This window comes from Bombina bombina, chromosome 3 (genome assembly GCF_027579735.1).
Source record: "Bombina bombina isolate aBomBom1 chromosome 3, aBomBom1.pri, whole genome shotgun sequence".
Classification (NCBI taxonomy): Eukaryota; Metazoa; Chordata; class Amphibia; order Anura; family Bombinatoridae; genus Bombina; species Bombina bombina.
This window is the reverse complement of record NC_069501.1, coordinates 1,014,476,292-1,014,503,094: the sequence shown is the minus strand read 5'-3', so window position 1 is coordinate 1,014,503,094 and position 26,803 is coordinate 1,014,476,292. Positions and strand designations below refer to the sequence as shown.

General features: G+C 41.4%; 1 protein-coding gene across 1 annotated transcript in view; it reads left to right on the top strand.

Annotated features, from left to right (window-relative positions):
* DCTN2 (dynactin subunit 2) overlaps positions 1–26,803 on the top strand; it is a 206,060-nt gene that overhangs the window by 51,650 nt on the left and 127,607 nt on the right. The window contains exons 4-5 of the mRNA XM_053708190.1: positions 19,254–19,315; positions 19,988–20,086. Of these exons, the coding sequence (XP_053564165.1) occupies positions 19,254–19,315; positions 19,988–20,086 (161 nt within the window). The remainder of the gene's footprint in view (positions 1–19,253; positions 19,316–19,987; positions 20,087–26,803) is intronic.

Below are 26,803 nucleotides of genomic sequence, written 5' to 3'. Positions count from 1 at the left end.
AACGCTTGATCCTATCAAAGCGTGGCTTCTCCGAGTCAGTAATTGATACCTTAATACAGGCATGAAAGCCTGTCACCAGGAAAATTTACCACAAGATATGGCGTAAATATCTTCATTGGTGTGAATCCAAGAATTACTCATGGAGTAGGGTTAGGATTCTTAGGATATTGTCCTTCCTCCAAGAGGGTTTGGACAAAGGATTATCAGCTAGTTCTTTAAAGGGACAGATTTCTGCTCTGTCTATTCTTTTACACAAGCGTCTGGCAGAAGTTCCAGACGTTCAGGCATTTTGTCAGGCTTTAGTTAGAATTAAGCCTGTGTTTAAACCTGTTGCTCCTCCATGGAGCTTAAACTTGGTTCGTAAAGTTCTTCAAGGGGTTCCGTTTGAACCCCTTCATTCTATTGATATCAAACTTCTTTCATGGAAAGTTCTTTTTCTGATGGCTATTTCCTCGGCTCGAAGAGTTTCAGAGTTATCTGCCTTACATTGTGATTCTTCTTATCTGATCTTTCATTCAGATAAAGTTGTTCTGCGTACAAAACCTGGGTTTTTACCTAAGGTGGTTTCTAACAAGAATATCAATCAAGAGATTGTTGTTCCATCATTATGTCCTAATCCTTATTCAAAGAAGGAAAGTCTTTTGCATAATCTAGACGTAGTCTGTGCCTTGAAGTTTTACTTACAGGCTACTAAAGATTTTCGCAAAACATCTAACCTGTTTGTTGTTTACTCTGGACAGAGGAGAGGTCAGAGGGCCTCGGCAACCTCTTTCTTTTTGGCTTCGGAGTATAATCCGTTTAGCCTATGAGACTGCTGGACAGCAGCCTCCTGAAAGGATTACAGCTCATTCTACTAGAGCTGTGGCTTCCACCTGGGCCTTTAAAAATGAGGCCTCTGTTGAACAGATTTGCAAGGCTGCAACTTGGTCTTCCCTTCATACTTTTTCCAAATTTTCCAAATTTGATACTTTTGCTTCTTCGGAGGCTGTTTTTGGGAGACAGGTTCTACAGGCAGTGGTTCCTGCCTTGTCCCTCCCATCATCCGTGTACTTTAGCTTTGGTATTGGTATCCCACAAGTAATGGATGATCCATGGACTGGATACACTTAACAACAGAAAACATAATTTATGCTTACCGGATAAATTTATTTCTCTTGTAGTGTATCCAGTCCACGGCCCGCCCTGTCCTTTTCAGGCAGGTCTAAATTTTAATTAAACTACAGTCACCACTGCTCCCTATGGTTTCTCCTTTCTCGGCTTGTTTCGGTCGAATGACTGGATATGGCAGTGAGGGGAGCAGCTATATAGCAGCTCTGCTGTGGGTGATCCTCTTGCAACTTCCTTTTGGGAAGGAGAATATCCCACAAGTAATGGATGATCCGTGGACTGGATACACTACAAGAGAAATAAATTTATCAGGTAAGCATAAATTATGTTTTTTGCGGTCCTAGCCCACAGGGCCTTGTGGTTGAAGTCCTGGTCTGTGGATGTTTCATCTAAATCTAAGCTCATGGCTATTTCTTACAAGGGTAAGACCTTGTTTGGATCTGCTTTGGCGGAAATTATTTCAGATATTACTGGAGGGAAGGGTTCTTTTCTTCCTCAAGATAAAAAGAATGAGCAAAAGGGACGTCAGAGTAATTTTCATTCCTTTCGTAAGTTTAAAGGCAAGTCTTCCTCCCCTTCCTCCAAGCAAGATCAAACCAAGCCTTCCTGGAAGCCCAACCATTCCTGGAATAAGGGAAAGCAATCTAAAAAGCCTATAGCTGATTCCAAGTCCGCATGAAGGGTTGGCCCCAGATCCGGGAGCCGATCTTGTAGGGGGCAGACTTTTTTTTTTTTTTTTTTTTTCCCAGGCTTGGATAAGAGATGTACCGGATCCATGGGCGATGGACATTGTCTCCCAGGGATACAAAATAGACTTCAAATCTTTTCCTCACAGAGGCAGGTTTCTCCTCTCCTGATTATCTGTAGACCAGATAAAGAGAGGCGTTCTTACATTGTGTCAAGGACCTTGCCGCACTGGGGGTAATAGTTCTAGTTCCCTTTTCAGGAAAGGGTCTGGGATTTTACTCAAATCTGTTCGTAGTTCCCAAAAAGGAGGGAACTTTTCAACCAATCCTAGATCTAAAATGTTTAAACAAATTTCACAGAGTGCCATCCTTCAAGATGGAGACTATACGCTCCATTCTTCCCTTGGTACAAGAGGGTCAGTTCATGACAACCATAGACCTAAATGATGCATACCTTCATGTTCCCATTCACAGGGACCATCACAAGTTTCTGAGATTCGCATTTTTGGACAATCATTTCCAGTTCGTGGCCCTTCCATTCGGCCTTGCCACAGCTCCCAGAATTTTTTCAAAGGTTCTGGGAGCTCTTTTAGCTGTGCACCTTATCTGGACGACATTCTGGTTCAGGCCCGATCTTTTCAACAAGCAGAATCTCATACGGAGATCTTGTTCTCTTTTCTTCGATCCCACGGATGGAAGGTGAATTGGGGAAAAAAGTTCTCTGGTTCCAGCTACAAGGGTCATATTTTTGGGGACCATAATAGACTCCCTGTTAATGAAGATTTTTCTGCCGGAGGTCAGAAAAAGAAAGATTTTCGACTCTGGTCTTGCCCTTCAGTCATCTCCATGGCCGCCAGTGGCTCAATGTATGGAGGTAATCGGTCTGATGGTGGCTTCCATGGACATCATTCCGTTTGCTCGGTTCCATCTCAGACCTCTGCAGTTATGCATGCTCAAACAATGGAACAGGGACTATACAGACCTGTCTCCGCATGTAGCTCTAGATCAGGCGTCAATAGACTCTTCCGTTATGGCTTTCTCAGGATCATCTCTCCCAGGGTACTTGCTTCTGCAGACCGTCCTTGGTGTTTGTGACCATGTCTCGTTGAAGGCTCAGGGCTTATGGACTCAGGAGGAGTCAGTCCTGCCCTTAAACATCTTGGAGCTGAGAGCAATCTTCAATGCTCTTTTAGCCTGGCCTCAGTTAGCCTTAACCCAGTTTATCAGATTCCAGTCGGACAACATAACCTTGGCGGCTTACATCAACCACCAGGGGAGAACTCAGAGTTCCTTGGCCATGACAGAGGTGGCCCGAATTATTCAGTGGGTGGAGACCCACAACTGCTGTCTTTCTGCGATCCGCATCCCAGGAGTGGACAATTGGGAAGCAGATTTCTCTTGTAAGGTGTATCCAGTCCACGGATTCATCCATTACTTGTGGGATATTCTCCTTCCCAACAGGAAGCTGCAAGAGGACACCCACAGCAGAGCTGTCTATATAGCTCCTCCCCTAACTGCCACTCCTAGTCATTCTCTTGCAGCTCTCGACAAGAAAGGAAGTATCAAGAGATATGTGGTGAATTAGTGTAGTTTATCTTCAATCAAAAGTTTATTTTTAAACAGTACCGGCGTTGTACTGTTTTTACCTCAGGCAGAAATTAGAAGAAGAGTTCTGCCTGAGGTTTTTGATGATCTTAGCAGGTTGTAACTAAGGTCCACTGCTGTTCTCACACATAACTGAAGAGTATAGGAAAACTTCAGCTGGGGGAATAGCCTGCAGAATTAACTGCTCTTGAGGTATGTTCAGTATATTTTTTTCTAGAGAGATGAGGTCTAGAAAATGCTGACAGTGCCTGATATATTTAAGGTAAGCCTGATTACAGTGATTTAACAAACGACTGGGATCATGCTTGCATTAAAGGGTAATATTCATGTTACTTGCTCTTATTACTTAGTATGTAAAACGTTTGCATGATATATAAAAAACTTTTTTTACTGAGGGTGATAAATCTTTATTTGGGGCCTAGTTTTTCCACATGGCTAACTAGATTTCTCCTAGGAGTAGTTATTTATGGCCCTTTCACTTTGAGTGCATGGTGGGAGGGGCCTATTTTCGCGCTCTAATTGCGCAGTAGTTTTTACAGTCTGAGACATCCAGCTTCCCTGAAGGAGTCCCCTGACATATGTAAAGGGTTTATGTGCCTACAAAAGTCGTTTGATGGGCAGGTAGGAGCCACAGTAGAGCTGTGGCAGTTTGCTTGTGACTGTTTATAACGGTTTTACCGTTTTTCTGATTCGTTTTTGAGCCTGAGGGGTTAATCATCCATTTGCAAGTGGGTGCAATGCTATTTTAGTCTATTATACACACTGTAAAAATTTCGTAGAGTTTACTGCTTTTTTTTCACTGTTTTGCCGTTTATGTGATTGTTTTTTTTTTTCCCTTAAAGGCACAGTACCGTTTTTTATATTCTGCTTTTTCACATTAATTAAAGTGTTTTCCAAGCTTGCTGGTCTCATTACTAGTCTGTTAAACATGTCTGACATAGAGTAAACTCCTTGTTCATTATGTTTAGAAGCCATTGTGGAACCCCCTCTTAGAATGTGTACCAAATGCACTGATCTTACTATAAATTTTAAAGACCATATTCTGGCTTTAAAAGATTTATCACCAGAGGAAATTGACAAGGGGGAAGTTATGCCGACTAACTCTCCCCACGTGTCAGAACCTATAACTCCCGCTCAAGGGACGCCAAGTACATCTAGCGCGCCCATTGCGTATACTTTACAAGACATGGCGGCAGTTATGAATCATACCCTTACAGAGGTATTATCCAAACTGCCAGGGTTACAAGGAAAGCGAGACAGCTCTGGGGCTAGAACAAATACAGAGCTCTCTGACGCTTTAGTAGCTATGTCTGATATACCCTCACAATGTGCAGAAGCCGAAGCAGGAGAGCTTCTATCTGTGGGTAATTTTTCTGATTCAGGGAAGGCACTTCAACCTGATTCTGATATGTCTACATTTAAATTTAAACTTGAACACCTCCGCGTGTTGCTCAGGGAGGTTTTAGCAACTCTGGATGACTGTGACGCCATTGTAGTCCCAGAGAAATTGTGTAAATTGGATAAATACTATGCAGTGCCTGTTTACACTGATGTTTTTCCAATCCCTAAGAGGTTTGCAGAAATTATTACTAAGGAATGGGATAGACCAGGTGTACCGTTCTCTCCCCCTCCTGTTTTCTAAAAAGATGTTTCCTATAGATGCCGCTACACGGGACTTGTGACAAACGGTCCCTAAGGTGGAGGGAGCAGTCTCTACCCTAGCGAAGCGTACAACTATCCCTGTCGAGGACAGTTGTGCTTTTCTAGATCCAATGGACAAAAAATTAGAGGGTTAACCTTAAGAACCAGATAAAGAGAGAGGCATTCTTACGTTGTGTTCAAGACCTACTGGTTATGGGAGTGATCCACCCAGTCCCAAAGGAGGAACAGGGGCAAGGCTTCTATTCAAATCTGTTTGTAGTTCCCAAGAAAGAGGGAACCTTCAGACCAATCTTAGATCTCAAGATCCTAAACAAATTTCTCAGGGTCCCATCCTTCAAGATGGAGACTTCGAACCATCCTACCTATTATCCAGGAGGGTCAATATATGACTACCGTGGACTTAAAGGATGCTTATCTTCACATTCCGATACACAGAGATCATCATCGGTTTCTCAGGTTCGCCTTCCTAGACAGGCATTACCAGTTTGTGGCTCTTCCCTTTGGGTTAGCTACGGCACCAAGAATCTTTACGAAAGTTCTAGGGTCACTCCTAGCTGTCCTAAGGCCGCGGCGTATAGCAGTAGCCCCTTACCTAGACGACATTCTGATACAGGCGTCAAATTTTCAAATTGCCAGGTCCCATACGGACATTGTTCTGGCATTCCTGAGGTCTCATGGGTGGAAGGTGAACGAAGAAAAGAGTTCTCTATCCCCTCTCACAAGAGTTTCCTTCCTAGGATTCTGTAGAAATGAAGATTTACCTGACAGAGGCCAGGTTGTCAAAACTTCTAAATTCCTGCCGTGTTCTTTATTCTACTTCTCGCCCTTCAGTGGCTCAGTGTACGGAAGTAATCGGCTTAATGGTAGCGGCAATGGACATAGTGCCGTTTGCCCGCCTACATCTCAGACCGCTGCAACTTTGCATGCTCAGTCAGTGGAATGGGGATTACACAGATTTGTCCCCTCTACTAAATCTGGATCAAGAGACCAGGGATTCTCTTCTCTGGTGGCTATCTCGGGTCCATCTGTCCAAAGGTATGACCTTTCGCAGGCCAGATTGGACAATTGTAATGACAGATGCCAGCCTTCTGGGCTGGGGTGCAGTCTGGAACTCCCTGAAGGCTCAGGGCTCGTGGACTCAGGAGGAGGCACTCCTTCCGATAAACATTCTGGAAGTAAGAGCGATATTCAATGCTCTTCAGGCTTGGCCTCAGCTTGCTGCGGTCAGGTTCATCAGATTTCAGTCGGACAACATCACGACTGTGGCTTACATCAACCATCAAGGGGGAACAAGGAGTTCCCTAGCGATGTTAGAAGTCTCAAAGATAATTCGCTGGGCAGAGACTCACTCTTGCCACCTATCAGCTATCCATATCCCAGGTGTAGAGAACTGGGAGGCGGATTTTTTAAGTCGTCAGACTTTTCATCCGGGAGAGTGGGAACTCCATCCGGAGGTGTTTGCACAATTGATTCATCGTTGGGGCAAACCAGAACTGGATCTCATGGCGTCTCGCTAGAACGCCAAGCTTCCTTGTTATGGATCCAGGTCCAGGGATCCCAAGGCGACGCTAATAGATGCTCTAGCAGCGCCCTGGTCTTTCAACCTGGCTTATGTGTTTCCACCGTTTCCTCTGCTCCCTCGATTGATTGCCAAGGTCAAGCAGGAGAGAGCATCAGTGATTTTAATAGCGCCTGCGTGGCCACGCAGGACCTGGTATGCAGATCTGGTGGACATGTCATCCTTTCCACCATGGACTCTGCCTCTGAGACAGGACCTTCTACTTTAGGGTCTTTTTAACCATCCAAATCTAATTTCTCTGAGACTGACTGCCTGGAGATTGAACGCTTGATTTTATCAAAGCGTGGCTTCTCCGAGTCAGTCATTGATACCTTAATACAGGCACGAAAGCCTGTCACCAGGAAAATTTACCATAAAATATGGCGTACATATCTTTATTGGTGTGAATCCAAGGGTTAGGATTCCCAGGATATTATCTTTTCTCCAAGATGGTTTGGAAAAAGGATTGTCAGCTAGTTCCTTAAAAGGACAGATTTCGGGGGGGGGGGGGCGGAGCCAACAGCCAAAGAGACCAGACGCACTTCTTAGTAGCTCTTGGCTTTCCAAATTAATTTTAATAATAATACGTTAATTATAGGCCTTCAATTTACTTCAGAAGATTAAAGCTAAAGCAAACGTGAGACCACTGATCAAGTCTGTGAGTTTGTGTTGAGATCGCGCTACTGACCCACTTTTTCCTAGCTACTTTGCAAGGGTGAGGTACTCCCTTGTACATTCATGGCGGCACTCACACTAGCGTTGATGCGCCTGCAGGCAAAAATGGAAGAACAACTCTGGGACTTCAGACGGGAGATATCGTATTTATTCCCACTAATACAGACAGCAGCTGAACAATTTCCTGTAAAAGGTACCTCTAATCCAGACCAGACACATCTGCTGGTGTCCTCTGATGCAGACTCCCACTGGCGGGAAACAACTCAGACAGCCGCCTCGGACACCGCTGGAATTTGGAGTATATTTGAGCCCCAGACCGCTCTTAGCCCACCGATCTCAATAGCCAGCGGAGTCAGTTTGGAGACCCGGTCTGTCACTAGGAAGCCTCAGCCAGACTCTGTCCACCGGAGCTTAGTGGAATCTACGCTAACTCACTGGCCCACCCAACCTTAGGCCCATTGCTGACTCAGACATTTGCACACTTGTTGCACTTAACCTCCTACCGGGTGATGTATTGCCGGTATATTGTTAAGTGGACAGGGCTACAGGCAAGGCATCTCCTCACCTAGATGGAGGATCACAATTGACAGACGGCGGTTGGCCACAATCCAGAAAAGTCTACGATCTTCCCCTGAAAGAGCCCATGCAGCGCGGCAGTAGATCAGTCTCCCCTAGGAAAAGAGTTACAGAGGACCGGCATATGCAAATCTGGCTACAAAACAATAACAACTCCTGAGAGCTCTTCAGTCACCTTTTTGCACCGGGAACCCAATACCTCATACTCTCTTATATAAGCTGAACTGTGAATTACCTCTGCTGGACTCTATGCAAGCACAGACGCTCGGGAGTTGGTTGAGAGGGTGAAGCATACAGTCTCACCTATACCGGTCTGTTTGACTTCTGACTTATATCGTATTATTTCCTCTTGTTTTGGACACTCCAGTTATAACGTTAGCTTGTCACTTACTTTGTTCTTTAAATTGAAATTTTTATACATGCTTGCACAGTAAGAAACTTAATACTGAGAAACTGTTTTTTTTTTATGTAGTCATAGGAGCGTGTGTTAGTTTTCATTTTATATTGGTTCTTATGCATATCTCATGTATTCACTTATTCTATGAGAGATATCCTCACTGAGTCTCTTAGTTTAATGGTAGACTTGCAAAAATACAGTCACATAATATAACTTACATTACCCACAGTAGGCAAGTGCGGTCTGACTAATAACCCTCTCTTGCAAAATGGCGATCCTACTATCCTTTTTTTTTTTTTTTTATGCCTGAGGCGGGCTCACATAGTGAGATAATATTTGAGTCTTACAGGAGAGACACTATATTTCAAGAAACAAGGGGTGTGTATCAAACTGTTTGGGAGACAGACTGGCCTACCTCTAGGTTTGCAAAAAATCTCATAAATTTGCAACCATGGATGCTACAGGACAACAGAAAGAGTTAGAGGTGGCGCCTACAGCTAGCTGTCTTGAAATAAATAAAAAAATAAAAAAGTATAATTTTATAAGATCAAATAGTGTGAATCAACGTAATATTATTAAAAAAGTGTTTTGTGAAAAAAAAATTACCATACAAAAATATTGGAAGAGTGAATAAATAAAATAATTTATTAAAAATGAATATATTAAAACACAATAATGATGGTATATAATGTATTCAATATAGTAAAAAATGTATTGAAACCCAACAATTACTGGATACGTGACTTGGTGGCTGGATTCTATAGTAGGGATGTATATTTACTAGATGCAGGTTGAAAATCCAGTAAGCGCAATATACTTCAAAAAAAGATATAATAATTATATCAATAGACACTTAAAAGGCTCAAAAAAAGAAAGAAAAAAATTCAAAAAAGTTCAGAAAAAATAAACAAAAGGAAAAAAATAATAAGAAAAAATATATTGAAAAGAATGAAAATATATATATATATATGAGAGAATAAAAAATATATAAAAGCAATGTTTCTATTTACGTTTAAAAATGCTGCAGCAAAAAAAAAAAAAGGGGGTAATAAAAGCTGACACTTGAAACTTTGTGTGCAATCAACTTCTTTGGAAACAAATGTGTTTCTGGATATATATGCAAAGTCTCTAGGTTCCCACGTGGATCTTTTAATCTTCACAACAATATATATCATATATATCATCTCCTGAAGAGTTAGTAAAAGTCTAAAATGTTGCTATTGTTGCACTGTAGCCATAGAGACTTGTAATCCGAAAATTCTGATAGTGTGTATCAATTTCAATGTTAGTATTGAAAGTAAGGTATATATGAGTCTTCTTCTATAACAATGTTGCAAATTCTTGCTAAGGTGTAATTCCTTTAAAAGCGGAGCAACCAATGTTGTTTCAAAGGGGCTCACTTGCAGTTTTAAGGTAAATCTCTTGACATATATTTTTATGTGTTGCGTGAAATCTTTCCATATGGGGCAAGAATTCTTTCTACAATCTTGTGTATGTTATATTATCTTCATAGACATACAAATGAAAAGAATCTCTTACCCGATCCTACAATAGTTCTGTTTGCAGCGACGCCAATAATAGTGTGTAGTGGCGTTTTTCTCTGGACCGGAAGTAGCTGTGTAACGAAGGATCCGATCCTCACATACCTTCCTTAGTATCGGTAAATAGGTGAAAGAAATCTTTTCCGCGATCTGCCAAGAAGCTCCTATCGTCCAGTGAGTTGAAGAATTTTCACTTTCAGGTGGACGGTTTTGGGAGCAAAAGGAAACTATAACTGGCCAGTTATTCGAAGAGTAAATGCTGGAGCTGGTTATCTTCTACGCGTTTCGGCTTTTAGGACACAAGCCTTTATCAAGACACTATATTTCATATTGATGAACTGAGGGACCCTTTTGATCTGGGTGACTAACGCTATTGCTAACTATAGAAAAACTGGAGCTATTTGTGCATAAAACTTTGTTGGTTGATGAAGATCAATTCTTATATTACTGCTTCTCCCATAACCAGAATAATCTATACTCTACATTTCTCTTGTTAAGTGTATCCAGTCCACAGATCATCCATTACTTGTGGGATATTCTCCTTCCCAACAGGAAGTTGCAAGAGGATCACCCACAGCAGAGCTGCTATATAGCTCCTCCCCTAACTGCCATATCCAGTCATTCTCTTGCAAGTCTCAACAAAGATGGACGTAGTAAGAGGAGAGTGGTGTATTATAGTTAGTTTCTTAACTTCAATCAAAAGTTTGTTATTTTTAAATGGTACCGGAGTGTACTGTTTTATCAAAGGCAGCATTAGAAGAAGAATCTGCCTGTGATTTCTATGATCTTAGCAGAAGTAACTAAGATCCATTGCCGTTCTCACATATTCTGAGGAGTGAGGTAACTTCAGAGAGGGAATGGCGTGCAGGTTTTCCTGCAATAAGGTATGTGCAGTAAACATATTTCTAGGGATGGAACTTGCTAGAAAAATGCTGCTGATACCGGATTAATGTAAGTTAAGCCTAAATGCAGTGATTTAATAGCGACTGGTATCAGGCTTATTAACAGAGATACATACTCTTATAAAAGTGTAATATAAAACGTTTGCTGGCATGTTTAATCGTTTTTATATATGCTTTGGTGATAAAACTTATTGGGGCCTAGTTTTTTCCACATGGCTGGCTTTATTTTTGCCTAGAAACAGAGGCTTTCCACTGTTATAGTATAAAAGTTACAGTTGGTGCAGTTAAAATTACAAACTGTGACATTCAGCTTCCCTCAGCAGTCCCCTGCATGCTATAGGACATCTCTGATGGGCTCAAAAGGCTTCAAAAGTAGGAGCTGTGGCAGTTGTTATGACTGTTTAAAAAACATATTTTTCATTTTGTTAATCTGTTTTTTGTATTAAGGGGTTAATCATCCATTTGCAAGTGGGTGCAATGCTCTGCTAACTTGTTACATACACTGTAAAAACTTTGTTAGTGTAACTGCATTTTTTCACTGTTATTTCAAATTTTGCCAAAATTTGTTTCTCTTAAAGGCACAGTAACGTTTTTTATATTGCTTGTTAAAAGTGTTTTCCAAGCTTGCTAGTCTCATTGCTAGTCTGTACAAACATGTCTGACACAGAGGAAACTACTTGTTCATTATGTTTAAAAGCCATGGTGGAGCCCCATAGGAGAATGTGTACTAAATGTATTGATTTCACCTTAAACAGTAAAAATCAGTCTTTATCTATAAAAGAATTGTCACCAGAGGGGTCTGTCGAGGGGGAAGTTATGCCGACTAACTCTCCCCACGTGTCGGACCCTTCGCCTCCCGCTCGAGGGACACACACTAATATGGCGCCAAGTACATCAGGGATGCCCATAGCGATTACTTTGCAGGACATGGCTGCAATCATGAATAATACCCTGTCACAGGTATTAGCCAGATTGCCTGAATTGAGAGGCAAGCGCGATAGCTCTGGGGTTAGACGAGATACAGAGTGCGTAGATGCTGTAAGAGCCATGTCTGATACTGCGTCACAATATGCAGAACCTGAGGACGGAGAGCTTCAGTCTGTGGGTGACGTCTCTGAATCGGGGAGACCTTATTCAGAGATTTCTAATTTTAAATTTAAGCTTGAGAACCTCTGTGTGTTACTTGGGGAGGTATTAGCTGCTCTGAATGACTGTGACACAATTGCAGTGCCAGAGAAATTGTGTAGGCTGGATAAATACTATGCAGTGCCAGTGAGTACTGATGTTTTTCCAATACCTAAAAGGCTTACAGAAATTATTAGTAAGGAGTGGGATAGACCCGGTGTGCCCTTTTCCCCACCTCCTATATTTAGAAAAATGTTTCCAATAGATGCCACTACACGGGACTTATGGCAGACAGTCCCTAAGGTGGAGGGAGCAGTTTCTACTTTAGCAAAGCGTACCACTATCCCGGTTGAGGACAGTTGTGCTTTTTCAGATCCAATGGATAAAAAATTAGAGGGTTACCTTAAGAAAATGTTTATTCAACAAGGTTTTTATTTTACAGCCCCTTGCATGCATTGTGCCTGTCACTGCTGCGGCGGCGTTCTGGTTTGAGGCCCTGGAAGAGGCCATCCATACAGCTCCATTGACTGAAATTATTGACAAGCTTAGAACACTTAAGCTAGCTAACTCATTTGTTTCTGATGCCATTGTTCATTTGATTAAACTAATGGCTAAGAATTCCGGATTCGCCATCCAGGCGCGTAAGGCGCTATGGCTTAATTCCTGGTCAGCTGATGTGACTTCAAAGTCTAAATTACTTAACATTCCTTTCAAGGGGCAGACCTTATTCAGGCCTGGTTTGAAAGAAATTATTGCTGACATTACTGGAGGTAAGGGTCATACCCTTCCTCAGGACAGGGCCAAATCAAGGGCCAAACAGTCTAATTTTCGTGCCTTTCGAAATTTCAAGGCAGGTGCAGGATCAGCTCCATCTACTTCAAAACAAGAGGGAACTTTTCCTCAATCTAAGCAGGCCTGGAAACCTAACCAGTCCTGGAACAAGGGCAAGCAGGCCGAAAGCCTGCTGCTGCCTCCAAGACAGCATGAAGGAGCGGCCCCCTATCCAACAACGGATCTAGTAGGGGGCAAACTCTCTCTCTTCGCCCAGGCGTGGGCAAGAGATGTTCAGGATCCCTGGGCGTTGGAGATCATATCTCAGGGATATCTTCTGGACTTCAAAGCTTCTCCCCCACAAGGGAGATTTCACCTTTCAAGATTATCTGCAAACCAGATAAAGAAAGAGGCATTCCTAAGCTGCGTGCAAGACCTCCTTGTAATGGGAGTGATCCATCCAGTTCCGCGGACGGAACAAGGACAGGGGTTTTATTCAAATCTGTTTGTGGTTCCCAAAAAAGAGGGAACCTTCAGACCAATTTTGGATCTAAAGATCCTAAACAAATTCCTCAGAGTTCCATCATTCAAGATGGAAACTATTCGAACCATTTTACCAATGATCCAAGAGGGTCAGTACATGACCACAGTGGACTTAAAGGATGTCTACCTTCACATTCCAATCCACAAGAATCATCATCGGTTCCTGAGGTTTGCCTTTCTAGACAGGCATTACCAGTTTGTAGCTCTTCCATTCGGGTTGGCTACAGCCCCAAGAATTTTTACAAAGGTTCTGGGCTCACTTCTGGCGGTTCTAAGACCGCGAGGCATAGCGGTGGCTCCTTACCTAGACGACATCCTGATACAGGCGTCAAGCTTTCAAATTGCCAAGTCTCATACAGAGATAGTTCTGGCATTTCTGAGGTCGCATGGGTGGAAAGTGAACGTAGAAAAGAGTTCTCTATCTCCTCTCACAAGGGTTTCCTTCCTAGGGACTCTGATAGATTCTATAGAAATGAAAATTTACCTGACGGAGTCCAGGTTATCAAAACTTCTAAATGCTTGCCGTGTTCTTCACTCCATTCCGCACCCCACGGGCTTAATGGTAGCGGCGATGGACATAGTGCCATTTGCGCGCCTGCATCTCAAACCGCTGCAATTATGCATGCTCAGTCAGTGGAATGGGGATTACACAGATTTGTCCCCTCTACTAAATCTGGATCAGGAAACCAGAGATACTCTTCTCTGGTGGTTATCTCTGGTCCATCTGTCCAAAGGTATGACCTTTCGCAGGCCAGATTGGACCATTGTAACAACAGACGCCAGCCTTCTAGGTTGGGGTGCAGTCTGGAACTCCCTGAAGGCTCAGGGTTCATGGACTCAGGAGGAGAAACTCCTCCCAATAAATATTCTGGAGTTAAGAGCAATATTCAATGCTCTTCTAGCTTGGCCTCAGTTAGCAACACTGAGGTTCATCAGATTTCAGTCGGACAACATCATGACTGTGTCTTACATCATCCATCAAGGGGGGGACCAGGAGTTCCCTAGTGATGTCAGAAGTCTCCAAGATAATTCGCTGGGCAGAGACTCACTCTTGCCACCTATCAGCGATTCATATCCCAGGGGTAGAGAACTGGGAGGCGGATTTTCTAAGTCGTCAGACTTTTCATCCGGGGGAGTGGGAACTCCATCCGGAGGTGTTTGCTCAATTGGTTCTCCGTTGGGGCAAACCTGAACTGGATCTCATGGCGTCTCGCCAGAACGCCAAGCTTCCTTGTTACGGATCCAGGTCCAGGGACCCAGAAGCGGCACTGATAGATGCTCTAGCAGCGCCTTGGTTCTTCAACCTGGCCTATGTGTTTCCACCGTTTCCTCTGCTCCCTCAACTGATTGCCAAAATCAAACAGGAGAGAGCATCGGTGATATTGATAGTGCCTGCGTGGCCACGCAGGACCTGGTATGCAGACCTAGTGGACATGTCATCCTTTCCACCATGGACTCTGCCTCTGAGACAAGACCTTCTAATACAAGGTCCTTTCAATCATCCGAATCTACTTTCTCTGAGACTGACTGCATGGATATTGAACGCTTGATCCTATCAAAGCGTGGCTTCTCCGAGTCAGTAATTGATACCTTAATACAGGCACGAAAGCCTGTCACCAGCAAAATGTACCACAAGATTTGGCGTAAATATCTTCATTGGTGTGAATCCAAGAATTACTCATGGAGTAGAGTTAGGATTCCTAGGATATTGTCCTTCCTCCAAGAGGGTTTGGACAAAGGACTATCAGCTAGTTCTTTAAAGGGACAGATTTCTGCTCTGTCTATTCTTTTACACAAGCGTCTGGCAGAAGTTCCAGACGTTCAGGCATTTTGTCAGGCTTTAGTTAGAATTAAGCCTGTGTTTAAACCTGTTGCTCCCCCATGGAGATTAAACTTGGTTCTTAAAGTTCTTCAAGGGGTTCCGTTTGAACCCCTTCATTCTATTGATATCAAACTTCTATCATGGAAAGTTCTTTTTCTGATGGCTATTTCCTCGGCTCGAAGAGTCTCAGAGTTATCTGCCTTACATTATGATTCTCCTTATCTGATCTTTCATTCAGATAAAGTAGTTCTGCGTACAAAACCTGGGTTTTTACCTAAGGTGGTTTCAATCAAGAGATTGTTGTTCCATCATTATGCCCTAATCCTTCTTCAAAGAAGGAACGTCTTTTGCATAATCTAGACGTAGTCCGTGCATTGAAGTTTTACTTGCAGGCTACTAAAGATTTTCGCCAAACATCTCACCTGTTTGTTATTTACTCTGGACAGAGGAGAGGTCAAAAGGCCTCGGCAACCTCTCTTTCTTTTTGGCTTCGGAGTATAATCCGTTTAGCATATGAGACTGCTGGACAGCAGCCCCCTGAAAGAATTACAGCTCATTCTACTAGAGCTGTGGCTTCCACCTGGGCCTTTAAAAATGAGGCCTCTGTTGAACAGATTTGCAAGGCTGCGACTTGGTCTTCGCTTCATACCTTTTCAAAATTTTACAAATTTGATATTTTGCTTCTTCGGAGGCTGTTTTTGGGAGAAAGGTTCTACAGGCAGTGGTTCCTTCCGTTTAAGTTCCTGCCTTGTCCCTCCCATCATCCGTGTACTTTAGCTTTGGTATTGGTATCCCACAAGTAATGGATGATCCGTGGACTGGATACACTTAACAAGAGAAAACATAATTTATGCTTACCTGATAAATTTATTTCTCTTGTAGTGTATCCAGTCCACGGCCCGCCCTGTCCTTTTAAGGCAGGTCTAAATTTTAATTAAACTTCAGTCACCACTGCACCCTATGGTTTCTCCTTTCTCTGCTTGTTTCGGTCGAATGACTGGATATGGCAGTTAGGGGAGGAGCTATATAGCAGCTCTGCTGTGGGTGATCCTCTTGCAACTTCCTGTTGGGAAGGAGAATATCCCACAAGTAATGGATGATCCGTGGACTGGATACACTACAAGAGAAATAAATTTATCAGGTAAGCATAAATTATGTTTTTCCTACTGCTAATGTTTATATAGCAATGTTATGTCTATGAAGGCTTTTTTTTTTTTTTATCTACTTTAAGGTGGTTTGGTTTGTAGTGGGAGCAGCCTTATACCGTACTGAAGGGCCAGATTATAACACCATTAACAATATTTTATGGAATTCGGTTGTACATATTGTTACACGCCCATAACAGGCAATAAAGTACAGCCATTATAAGTGAAATATATATACTACACATCAGGACAGGTCATTACTACTATAAAATTATATATGGTTATGTTCAGCTTGTATAAAACCCGCTAAATGTTTTGTGATGGTTTTGCTATCTACTGACATGTATTTGGTGCATGCTTGTTGAATTTTAACTGTTTCTATGCTGTCTCACAAAACCTATGATTTTTGCAGTTAGCATATAGACTTACATACCACATACCGCCTGGCACTATTGGGGTTAAACTAGGTTTAAACCTCCATACAATAACAGTTAAGCTCGTGATACAGCTCTACAGGTTCTTGCAACCAGCGCGGACTCACTTCAGCACTTAGATTCACTGTCCAAAATACTATTGCATCGTAGAGGGGGGCCTCACTTTTAATGCCTTACTATCAGCATACATTTAATATGTTTCCATACCACTATATTTGCTATTACAATAGTAAACTCTGATGCATAATTTTATCTTGATAGGACATATTTGCCTATAGCCCTACAATTTGCCAATATTACTGCAATACGCTGATATTACATATGCTAACTATCTCTATCCCTAGCTGTAACAATGTTGGGGGTTACAGGCTGTGAGGATATGAATGTTTCTTTTCTATGATTGCTCATAGTTGTATCCTTATGCTACGGGGATTATGGTGGAAAGTGTTAGGTCATGTTGCATTACATTAGAATATTGCTTCCAGAGACCCCAGTACATCTTGGCATCCTTCCGCACTGCCAGCGGCCGAGGCAGTGTGGCGTGCTAAGAATTTTGCTTATGTTACCTGGAGTGATATCATTCACATGGCATGTTAGTACAGACTCTCCATGATCCTCAGTGGAGTTCCTTAAGCATATAAATTTGGTACTGTCATCATGGATATATCATAGGATGACATGCTTGTCAGAAAATATATATATCATAGATATTGCCTACACTGCCCACACCCTGTTACTGTTGAGCCCTCTCCTTCCTTTCTTGCCGGTACTGGTTGTCTGCGGGTCATACCCCTTCTCCTTTTTCCCGCATCGTCTATAGCTGACATTTCCCCAGGAGAGGAGCTCACCCAGAAACCCCTTATATCCCATACATACTAATACACCCCCCCCTCCCACATAACCTTCTTGAGACCTACCCTTATCTATCTTATTGATAGCCCCCCAACTATGCATATAAATTACTATACCCTGAGCAACTCCTGCTTACAACCCCGACATACTAACTGGCTCCGCCCCCCACCCCCCCTACTCTATTTTGAGCGGCTCTTGCCCGCTGCTTCCCCCTGCCCCATAAAAATATAGAGCTATCTCCTCCCTAGCCCTAACCTTAGTTGAATAGATACCCTAATCTTTTTCTTACATAGCTGGGAGGGGACCATTTACTGTCCATTTTACACTTCTCATACTCTATAATAAAACTGAAGTCTTATTGCGAATCAGCCCACGTTGTATGGTAACGCTTGAGATATGTGAATATGTTATGTTGCTAACTATACTGCGTATATATTGATGTTTAAATGTTTTGGGGCTTACCCCATATTCTGTATCTTTTTATGACTTCAATAAAAATCATTTGGAAAAAAAGACAGATTTCTGCTCTGTCTATTCTTTTGCACAAGCGTCTGGCAGATGTTCCAGATGTTCAGGCATTTTGTCAGGCTTTGGTTAGAATCAAGCCTGTGTTTAAACCTGTTGCTCCCCCATGGAGCTTAAATTTGGTTCTTAAGGTTCTTCAAGGGGTTCCGTTTGAACCCCTTCATTCCATAGATATCAAACTTTTATCTTGGAAAGTTCTGTTTTTGTTAGCTATTTCCTCGGCTCGTAGAGTCTCCGAGTTATCTGCTTTACAATGTGATTCTCCTTATCTGATCTTCCATACGGATAAGGTAGTCCTGCGTACCAAACCTGGGTTTTTACCTAAGGTGGTATCTAACAAGAATATCAATCAAGAGATTGTTGTTCCATCCTTGTGTCCTAATCCTTCTTTAAAGAAGGAACGTCTATTACACAATCTGGACGTGGTTCGTGCTTTAAAGTTTTACTTACAAGCTACTAAAGATTTTTGTCAAACATCTGCTTTGTTTGTTGTCTACTCTGGACAGAGGAGAGGTCAAAAGGCTTCGGCAACCTCTTTCTTTTTGGCTAAGAAGCATAATCCGCTTAGCCTATGAGACTGCTGGCCAGCAGCCTCCTGAAAGGATTACAGCTCATTCTACTAGAGATGTGGCTTCCACTTGGGCCTTTAAAAATGAGGCTTCTGTTGAACAGATTTGTAAGGCAGCGACTCGCTTCATACTTTTTCAAAATTCTACAAATTTGATACTTTTGCTTCTTCGGAGGCTATTTTTGGGAGAAAGGTTTTACAGGCAGTGGTACCTTCCGTTTAAGTACCTGCCTTGTCCCTCCTTTCATCCGTGTACTTTAGCTTTGGTATTGGTATCCCACAAGTAATGGATGATCCGTTGACTGTATACACCACAAGAGAAATACATTTATCAGGTAAGCATAAATTGTGTTTTTGTACACTGTTTATAATAATGTGTTTGCAACCAGAATTGTACGACCGATGTCTTGATGTAAATCTGTATCCTTGCTGGTTTCAAGTAAAAAAATAAAATAAAAAAAATTACCAAAACAATATGTATAGAAAAAGTGATGGAATTACTACATTATTTAAAAATCTGCTTACTGAACCCTATGTTTCAGCACATGCCCCTACTTTCTCAAGTCTGTAACCCTACAATTTTTTATTAATTTCCTGTCCTAGAATTACTGAAGCTGTTGAATTATTTACTATATGTTTCTCAAGTTGAAATATGGATGAGGTGCAGTGTGTTCTTTCTTAGTTCTTTGTGAAATTGGAATAATGCTTTTGTTAGAGTAAAAATAATATACATTCATGATTGATTTTCTTACCCCTTAGATTTCTCTGATCGTATTAGCAAATCCAAAAGAACAGGTTATGAATCAGGGGATTATGAAATTGTAAGTATCTTTGTTCTAGTTTATATTATGGGGAAAATGCTTCAGGGTGTCTGTAGTATATTTTAAATTATATTTTAATTGTAAAAAACGTATTGAATAACTTAACGTTAAAACGCTATTCCTGGCATACATAATTCTTACTATATATTTATTTTATGTAATGTGTATTTACAGTAGTGATGTTTAACCTACTTCTGTGTCAACGTAAAGCTAGAAATCACACACATTTTCTTCAGAACACATCATATGCCTCTATAAAAAGTGAAATGCCTCTTATCACCAGTTGTACATACATTGTATGTTTGGAATTTGTGTTCAAACAAACTCAACCAAGCAGCTAAAGTGTAAATAGTATAAATAAATTAATTTATTTAAATAACATCATCAAATTAGTTATAATAGTATATAACACTTGATATTATTGTCATTATTATTATTTAAATACAGCTTTATTGAAGAAACAGCAAGTTATAATTAGGCATTGGAATACACAGCTCCAACTATAAAGGCAAACATACTGGTTTACCATATTTAACTCATCCATTTTCTGCCGATTACACATTGCTATTGTTGTCTTGCTTAGAATAGAATGAATTGTGCTGGTCAGTGGTATTTTTTCATTTTTGTACCTTTATTATGCACAGTTAGTACTAAATATTATCTTGTATACAGCTTGGGGAAGGAACAGGGCTGAAAGAAACCCCGCAACAGAAATATCAGCGACTGCTTCATGAGGTTCAAGAACTGGCACAAGAAGTTGAGGCGATACAGGTAGGAATTGTCAGTGCTTGACTAATATGTTCAAAATTTAGGAGCCAGCCCAAAAATTTAGGAGCCAAATACTTCTTAACTAAGTACTATAGCCAGCAACTCTAATGCTGGTGCATTACGTTTTTTTTGTATGCAACTGCATTGATTAGAAAGTAAGTCCTGTAACTGTTACTTGTACCTACAATAATACTAATAATCACAATCCCATTTTCAGAACACTGTGCAAATCAAGAGAGCTACCTTTAATCGTTCATTTGTTCATTTTGGAAGAAATATTAAAAGAAAAAACTCCAGCTAGATAATTATGAATTAAAAATAACATTCAAGGCAGCTTGAGACTTTATTTCTGCAAAATAACAGTTCTCTAAATGCCTATCTTGAGGAGCCATATATTATAGATCACTGGTGATGGTTGCACTTACAGGATGAAGCAGTAAAGCACAGAGCAGCAGCCCCTCCCACATAGCCTAGGGTCTGTAGCTAAAAGGGAGAATGGTTGCTAAAAAGGGCTGTAGTGTACTGTACATCAATACACTTGCAGTCCTGGTAGTCAGGGGTTAAAGTCTACTTAAATTTTTTTTTTTATTGTTTTAAAATAATCAATTTATTACCCATTCTGCAGTTTTGCATAACCAACACTTTTATATTAATGCACATTTTACCACTGTGGTTAGTTTGTATCTAAGCTTCTGCAGACTGCCCTCTTATTTCAGTTCTTTTGACAGACTTGCATTTTAGCCAATCAGTGCTGACTTATACATAACTCCACGGGTGTGAGCACAATGTTATCTAATATGACACACAAACTAGCGCTGTCTAGCTATGAAAAACTGTCAAAATGCACTGATATAAGAGGTGATTCTATGGCTTAGAAATCAGTTTATGATCATTCCTAGGTTTAGCTTTTAACAAAGGATATCAAGAGAGCAAAACAAATTTAATGATAAAAGTAAATTGGAAAGTTGTTTAATTGGATTCCCTAAATCATGCTAGTTTAATTTTTGACTAGACTGTCCCTTTAAAACATAGCTGTGGAAGTTTTTTTATGCTCCACTGAGAAACAGTTGGCAGAAAAGGGTGAGGAAAGGGATTAACGCAGGTTTAGAAGACGGGAGTTGCAAGCTTTATCTCAGGGTCTCTGTGTGCTCTGATACTAGACCCAGCAATACAAGAAAAACACAACTGAAAACTAAGTGAGGGACAGTCGCAGGTCCCTTATGCTGTCACAGCAAGAAGCATATAGAACCCAGGAGTACAGCAGAGTACCACACTGACACTACAGGTACATGAAAAGCTGTCCAGCAATATCTATCACTACAACTCTCCAATGAAACAATCGGCATTCAGCTGCTAGGCTGTACATTTTAATGTATATAAACTATTTTCTCCAACATTGGTGTGTCCGGTCCACGGCGTCATCCTTACTTGTGGGATATTCTCTTCCCCAACAGGAAATGGCAAAGAGTCCCAGCAAAGCTGGTCACATGATCCCTCCTAGGCTCTGCCCACCCCAGTCATTCTCTTTGCCGTTGCACAGGCAACATCTCCACGGAGATGGTTAAGAGTTTTTTGGTGTTTAAATGTAGTTTTATTCTTCTATCAAGTGTTTGTTATTTTAAAATAGTGCTGGTATGTACTATTTACTCTGAAACAGAAAAGGATGAAGATTTCTGTTTGTAAGAGGAAGATGATTTTAGCAAACAGTAACTAAAATCGATTGCTGTTTCCACACAGGACTGTTGAGATGAAGTAACTTCAGTTGGGGGAAACAGTTAGCAGTCTTTTCTGCTTAAGGTATGACTAGCCATATTTCTAACAAGACCATGTAATGCTGGAAGGCTGTAATTTCCCCTCATGGGGACCGGTAAGCCATTTTCTTAGTTAAACATAAAAGAATAAAGGGCTTCAAAAAGGGCTTAAAAACTGGTAGACATTTTTCTGGGCTAAAACAATTGCTTTACTAGGCATATTATGCAGATTCTAACTAATTATTGGTATTATAATCTTGGGGAACGTTTAGAAAAACGGCAGGCACTGTGTTGGACACCTTTTTCAGATGGGGGCCTTTCTAGTTATAGACAGAGCCTCATTCTGGGACTGTATAGGGGTTAAATGTAAAAACGGCTCCGGTTCCGTTAATTTAAGGGTTAAAGCTCTGAAATGTGTGCAATACTTTTAATGCTTTAAGACACTGTGGTGAAATTTTGGTGAATTTTGAACAATTCCTTCATACTTTTTCACATATTCAGTAATAAAGTGTTTTCAGTTTGAAATTTAAAGTGACAGTAACGGTTTTATTTTAAAACGTTTTTTGTGCTTTGTTGACAAGTTTAAGCCTGTTTAACATGTCTGTACCATCAGATAAGCTATGTCCTATATGTATGAAAGCCAATGTGTCTCCCCATTTAAATTTATGTGATAATTGTGCCATAGTGTCCAAACAAAGTAAGGACAGTAATGCAACAGATAATATTGCCCAAGATGATTCCTCAAATGAGGGGAGTAAACATGATACTACATCATCCCCTACTGTGTCTACACCAGTTATGCCCACACAGGAGGCCCCTAGTACATCTAGTGCGCCAATACTTATTACCATGCAACAATTAACGGCTGTAATGGATAACTCCATAGCAAATCTTTTATCCAAAATGCCTACTTATCAGAGAAGGCGCGATTGCTCTGTTTTAAACACTGAAGAGCAAGAGGACGCTGATGATAACTGTTCTGACATACCCTCACACCAATCTCAAGGGGCCATGAGGGAGGTTTTGTCTGATGGAGAAATTTCAGATTCAGGAAAAATTTCTCATCAAGCTGAACCTGATGTTGTGACATTTAAATTTAAATTAGAACATCTCTGCGCACTGCTTAAGGAGGTGTTATCTACTCTGGATGATTGTGACAATTTGGTCATTCCAGAGAAATTATGTAAGATGGACAAGTTCCTAGAGGTTCCGGTGCCCCCCGACGCTTTTCCTATACCCAAGCGGGTGGCGGACATAGTAAATAAAGAGTGGGAAAGGCCCGGCATACCTTTTGTCCCCCCCCCCTATATTTAAGAAATTATTTCCTATAGTCGACCCCAGAAAGGACTTATGGCAGACAGTCCCCAAGGTCGAGGGGGCGGTTTCTACTCTAAACAAACGCACTACTATTCCTATCGAAGATAGTTGTGCTTTCAAAGATCCTATGGATAAGAAATTAGAGGGTTTGCTTAAAAAGATTTTTGTACAGCAAGGTTACCTTCTACAACCAATTTCATGCAATAAGGTTTCAGTCAGACAACATGACGACCGTTGCATATATCAATCATCAGGGGGGAACAAGGACTTCCCTGGCGATGAAAGAAGTGACCAAGATAATTCAATGGGCAGAGGATCACTCCTGCCACTTGTCTGCGATCCACATCCCAGGAGTGGAAAATTGGGAAGCGGATTTTCTGAGGCGTCAGACATTCCATCCGGGGGAGTGGGAACTCCATCCGGAAATCTTTGCCCAAATAACTCAATTATGGGGCATTCCAGACATGGATCTGATGGCGTCTAGTCAGAACTTCAAGGTTCCTTGCTACGGGTCCAGATCCAGGGATCCCAAGGCGACCCTAGTAGATGCACTAGTAGCACCTTGGACCTTCAACCTAGCTTATGTATTCCCACCGTTTCCTCTCATTCCCAGGCTGGTAGCCAGGATCAATCAGGAGAGGGCCTCGGTGATCTTGATAGCTCCTGCGTGGCCACGCAGGACTTGGTATGCAGACCTGGTGAATATGTCATCGGCTCCACCATGGAAGCTACCTTTGAGACAGGACCTTCTTGTTCAGGGTCCATTCGAACATCCGAATCTGGTTTCCCTCCAACTGACGGCTTGGAGATTGAACGCTTGATTTTATCAAAGCGTGGGTTTTCAGATTCTGTAATAGATACTCTGATTCAGGCTAGAAAGCCTGTAACTAGAAAAATTTACCATAAAATATGGAAAAAATATATCTGTTGGTGTGAATCTAAAGGATTCCCATGGAACAAGATAAAAATTCCTAAGATTCTATCCTTTCTACAAGAAGGTTTGGAGAAAGGATTATCTGCAAGTTCTATGAAGGGACAGATCTCTGCTTTATCTGTTTTACTTCACAAAAGACTGGCAGCTGTGCCAGATGTTCAAGCATTTGTTCAGGCTCTGGTTAGGATCAAGCCTGTTTACAGACCTTTGACTCCTCCCTGGAGTCTAAATCTAGTTCTTTCAGTTCTTCAAGGGGTTCCGTTTGAACCCTTACATTCCGTAGATATTAAGTTATTATCTTGGAAAGTTTTGTTTTTGGTTGCAATTTCTTCTGCTAGAAGAGTTTCAGAGTTATCTGCTCTGCAGTGTTCTCCTCCTTATCTGGTGTTCCATGCAGATAAGGTGGTTTTGCGTACTAAGTCTGGTTTTCTTCCAAAAGTTGTTTCCAACAAAAATATTAACCAGGAGATAGTTGTACCTTCTTTGTGTCCGAATCCAGTTTCAAAGAAGGAACGTTTGTTACACAATTTGGACGTAGTCCGTGCTCTAAAATTCTATTTAGAGGCTACTAAAGATTTCAGACAAACATCTTCCTTGTTTGTTGTTTATTCTGGTAAAAGGAGAGGTAAAAAAGCGACTTCTACCTCTCTTTCCTTTTGGCTTAAAAGCATTATCCGATTGGCTTATGAGACTGCCGGACGGCAGCCTCCTGAAAGAATCACAGCTCACTCCACTAGGGCTGTGGCTTCCACATGGGCCTTCAAGAACGAGGCTTCTGTTGACCAGATATGTAAGGCAGCGACTTGGTCTTCACTGCACACTTTTGCCAAATTTTACAAATTTGATACTTTTGCTTCTTCGGAGGCTATTTTTGGGAGAAAGGTTTTGCAAGCCGTGGTGCCTTCCATTTAGGTGACCTGATTTGCTCCCTCCCTTCATCCGTCTCCTAAAGCTTTGGTATTGGTTCCCACAAGTAAGGATGACGCCGTGGACCGGACACACCAATGTTGGAGAAAACAGAATTTATGCTTACCTGATAAATTACTTTCTCCAACGGTGTGTCCGGTCCACGGCCCGCCCTGGTTTTTTAATCAGGTCTGATGAATTATTTTCTCTAACTACAGTCACCACGGTATCATATGGTTTCTCCTATATATATTTCCTCCTGTCCGTCGGTCGAATGACTGGGGTGGGCGGAGCCTAGGAGGGATCATGTGACCAGCTTTGCTGGGACTCTTTGCCATTTCCTGTTGGGGAAGAGAATATCCCACAAGTAAGGATGACGCCGTGGACCAGACACACTGTTGGAGAAAGTAATTTATCAGGTAAGCATAAATTCTGTTTTTTCAGCCGCCTTTTAAAATTGTAACATTCCGTCCTTAAAGGGACAGTATACACAAGAATTTGTATTGTTTAAAAAGATGGATAATCCCTTTTCTCTTGTAAGATGTATCGAGTCCACGGATTCATCCATATTGTGGGATATTCTCCTTCCCAACAGGAAGTGGCAGAGAGAGCACCCACAGCACAGCTGTCTATATGGCTCCTCCCTTAGCTCCACCCCCCAGTCATTCTCTCTGCCTGCTTAACTGCTAGGAAGGGCAAGTGAGTGTGGTGACAAAAATGTTAGTTTTTATTTTCTCAAGCAAAAGTTTGTTGTTTTAAATGGTACCGGTGTGTATTATTTACTCTCTGGCAGAAAAGAGATGACAATTTCTGCAGGGAGGATGATGATTTTAGCACTTTGTAACTAAAATCCACTGCTGTTCTCACAAGGACTGAGGAGTACAGGAAAACTTCAGTTGGAAGAACAGTTTGCAGACTAAACTGCTCTGAGGTATGTTCAGTCTAATTTTTTCTAGACAGACTGTGTTAATTCTAGAAAAGGCTGACAATATCCCTATGAGGGAAGGGTAAGCTGTATTCAGAGACTTAGTAAGAATCCCAGCTTGCACAAAGGGCTCATTAGTTACTGGTGACACCGATAAGGAAAAACGTTTTTATTATTATTGCAATAACGTTTTTTTTTAGGGACTTTAAGGGGTCTTTGTGGCTTGTTTAAGGGTTATTAACCCACATGGCTAGTTTAGGAAACACTGTTGTATTTCCTTTAGGCCCCATGACATCGAGTGAGGTGGGAGGGGCCTATTTTCGCGCCTCAGTTGCGCAGTTTCTTTTCCTCAGAGACATCCAACTGCTTCTCCAGAGGGTCCTGCTGTGTTTGAGGGCTGTAAAGAAGTTTTTTTCCCCCACAAAGTGTTCATAAAGGGCAGGTAGGTGACACAGCAGAGCTGTGGCAAGGTGCTGAACATTTGTTACCGGTTTTTGATGTTTTGTCAATCCGGTTTTTACATTAAGGGGTTAATTGTTTATTTGCATAGCTATGCAAAGTTACTAAGGCTTTATGATGCTACTGTAAAAAATTCGTTGAGTTTACTGCTTTTTTACACTGTTTTGCAGAGTTTGTGCTTCTTTTTTTCTAAGTATTATTTATTTTGAATAAAGTGTTTTCCAAGCTTGCTTGTTTAATTACTAGCCTGTTTAACATGTCTGACACTAAGGAAAATCCTTGTTTAATGTGTTTAGAAGCCATTGTGGAACCCCCTCTTAGAATGTGTCCCACTTGCACTGATATGTCTATAAATTATAAAGAGCATATTTTAGCAATGAAAAATATAGCAATAGATGATTCTCAGACAGAAGGAAATGAGTTTTTGA